Here is a 1,959-nt window from a genome sequence, read left to right as displayed (position 1 = left end):
GCCAGGATAGTCTCGATCTCCTGACCTCGTGATCCACCCGCCTCAGCCTCCCAAAGTGCTGGGATTACAGGCTTGAGCCACCGCGCCCGGCCTCTTTTTTTTTTTTGAGACAGATTCTTGCTCTGTCACCCAGGCTGGAGTGAGATGGCATGATCTTGGCTCACTGCAACCTCCGCCTCCCAGGTTCAGGCAATTCTCCTGCCTCAGCCTCCCTAGTAGCCGGGACTACAGGTACGCACCACCATGCTCGGCTGATTTTTGTATTTTTAGTAGAGGTGGGGTTTCACTGTGTTGGTCAGGCTGGACTTGAACTCCTGACCTTGGGTGATCCACCTGCCTTGACCTCCCAAGGTACTAGGATTACAGGCACGAGCCACCACGCCCAGCCACAAACTTTCTTTGAGAGACATTATAACAAATATGTTTTAAGTAGGAAAAGAAAACCACAGAGATTCTGCTCTGAAGTTTTTTTGTTTTCCATTTACTTAGCAAATATCCTGAAAAAGCGAAAAACAATACCATTGTTAAATAAGTAACAGACAGTAACTCCTATAAATAATTTAGGACATAAATGAAAGAAATCACTTCTTTCCCAGCGCTGGGAGGCGGAGGTGGACAGATCACTTGAGACCAGGAGTTTGAGACCAGCCAGGCCAACATGGCGAAACTCCATTTCTACTAAAAATACAAAATATTAGCTGGGCATGGTGGTACATGCATGTAATCCCACCTACTCAGGAGGCTAAGGCACAAGAATCACCTGGTTGTAGTGAGCTGAGATCACGCCACGGCAGTCCAGCCCGGGCAACAGAGTGAGAGTTTTGTCTCAAAAAAAAAAAAAAAAAAGAAATCACTGTGAAATAGTGAATTGGAAAATTGGAAAACTTTGCTAGCTAAGAATTCAAGCAAGGTTTTGGGGTATAAGTAAACTGGGATAGGTAGAAAGAAAAGCATTCTTCCAAGAGTCCAGGGAAGAGGGGTAGAACAGACAAAGACCAGAAGACAGAAAACCACTCATTAAGTTTTATTTAGATCAGTGATGTGACCAGCTTGACCTCTAAGGTTTTAGTAAGAGGAGTATTGCTAGTATAGTGGAAGGGTATTAATAACAGCTGACACATTAGAGCTTAATCGGTGTCAGTCATTGTGCTAAACATTGTACGTATTTTATCTAAATCTTCACAAAGCTGATGTAGATGATTTATTACTATTTTGAAAATGAAGACAATTACTTTTGAATAAATTAAGCTACTTTCTCAAGGTTAGACTTCTAGTGAAGGGTCAAAGCTTGGATTCAAACCACTTGACTTAGAAGTCTGTGCTCTTAACTGTGTGCTGGCTACTAAATTACAGTTAAGTTGTAGAAAGTCTTGAATGCCAACATGATTAGACTTTATTCTTGTTCTCTAATGTATACAGTAATCATCTAAAGACCCTTTACTAGGAAATCTTTCAGCAGATTTCCTAAAGTTAATCTGCTTAAAGTTGCCAGCAAATTTTGGGGTCACTTAACATGTAGACCATGTTCGGTGAATTAGAAGGCTGAAAAAAAAAATGTAGAGTCAATAATGTTGGAGATTCTAGGATTTCAGTGCCGAAAGCAAAAGACGGTTTTTCAGAAGACTGGAATAGGTGACTTTCCTTTCACATTAGGCAACACTGGACTATGGAATGTATTCTCGAGAAGAAGAACTATTAAGAGAAAGAAAACGCATTGGAACAGTCGGAATTGCTTCTTATGATTATCACCAAGGAAGTGGAACATTTCTGTTTCAAGCTGGTAGTGGAATTTATCACGTAAAAGATGGAGGGCCACAAGGATTCACGGTAAGTTGGAGTTGCTAGTGGTTAAATCTGATTTGGATCCAAAAGGTTATTTGCACCCAAATCAGAAAGGTAATTAATAAACAAACCAGAAACTTCAGTTTACCCACCAACGAAGAAATTTAATAGCAGTGA

The 1,959-nt window shown here is 40.8% G+C and overlaps 1 protein-coding gene across 6 annotated transcripts in view; it reads left to right on the top strand.

The window, feature by feature from the left end:
• Positions 1-1,959, top strand: part of DPP8 (dipeptidyl-peptidase 8) — an 80,089-nt gene that overhangs the window by 15,533 nt on the left and 62,597 nt on the right. For all 6 annotated transcript variants that reach the window (XM_011968220.1, XM_011968196.1, XM_011968215.1 and 3 more), the window contains one exon: positions 1,654-1,827. In XM_011968220.1, coding sequence (XP_011823610.1) covers positions 1,654-1,827 — 174 coding nt within the window. The remainder of the gene's footprint in view (positions 1-1,653; positions 1,828-1,959) is intronic.

Source organism: Mandrillus leucophaeus, unplaced genomic scaffold (assembly GCF_000951045.1).
Source record: "Mandrillus leucophaeus isolate KB7577 unplaced genomic scaffold, Mleu.le_1.0 Scaffold12, whole genome shotgun sequence".
NCBI lineage: Eukaryota > Metazoa > Chordata > Mammalia > Primates > Cercopithecidae > Mandrillus > Mandrillus leucophaeus.
The sequence above is the reverse complement of the archived record's forward strand: the minus strand, read 5'-3'. Positions and strand labels throughout refer to the sequence as shown.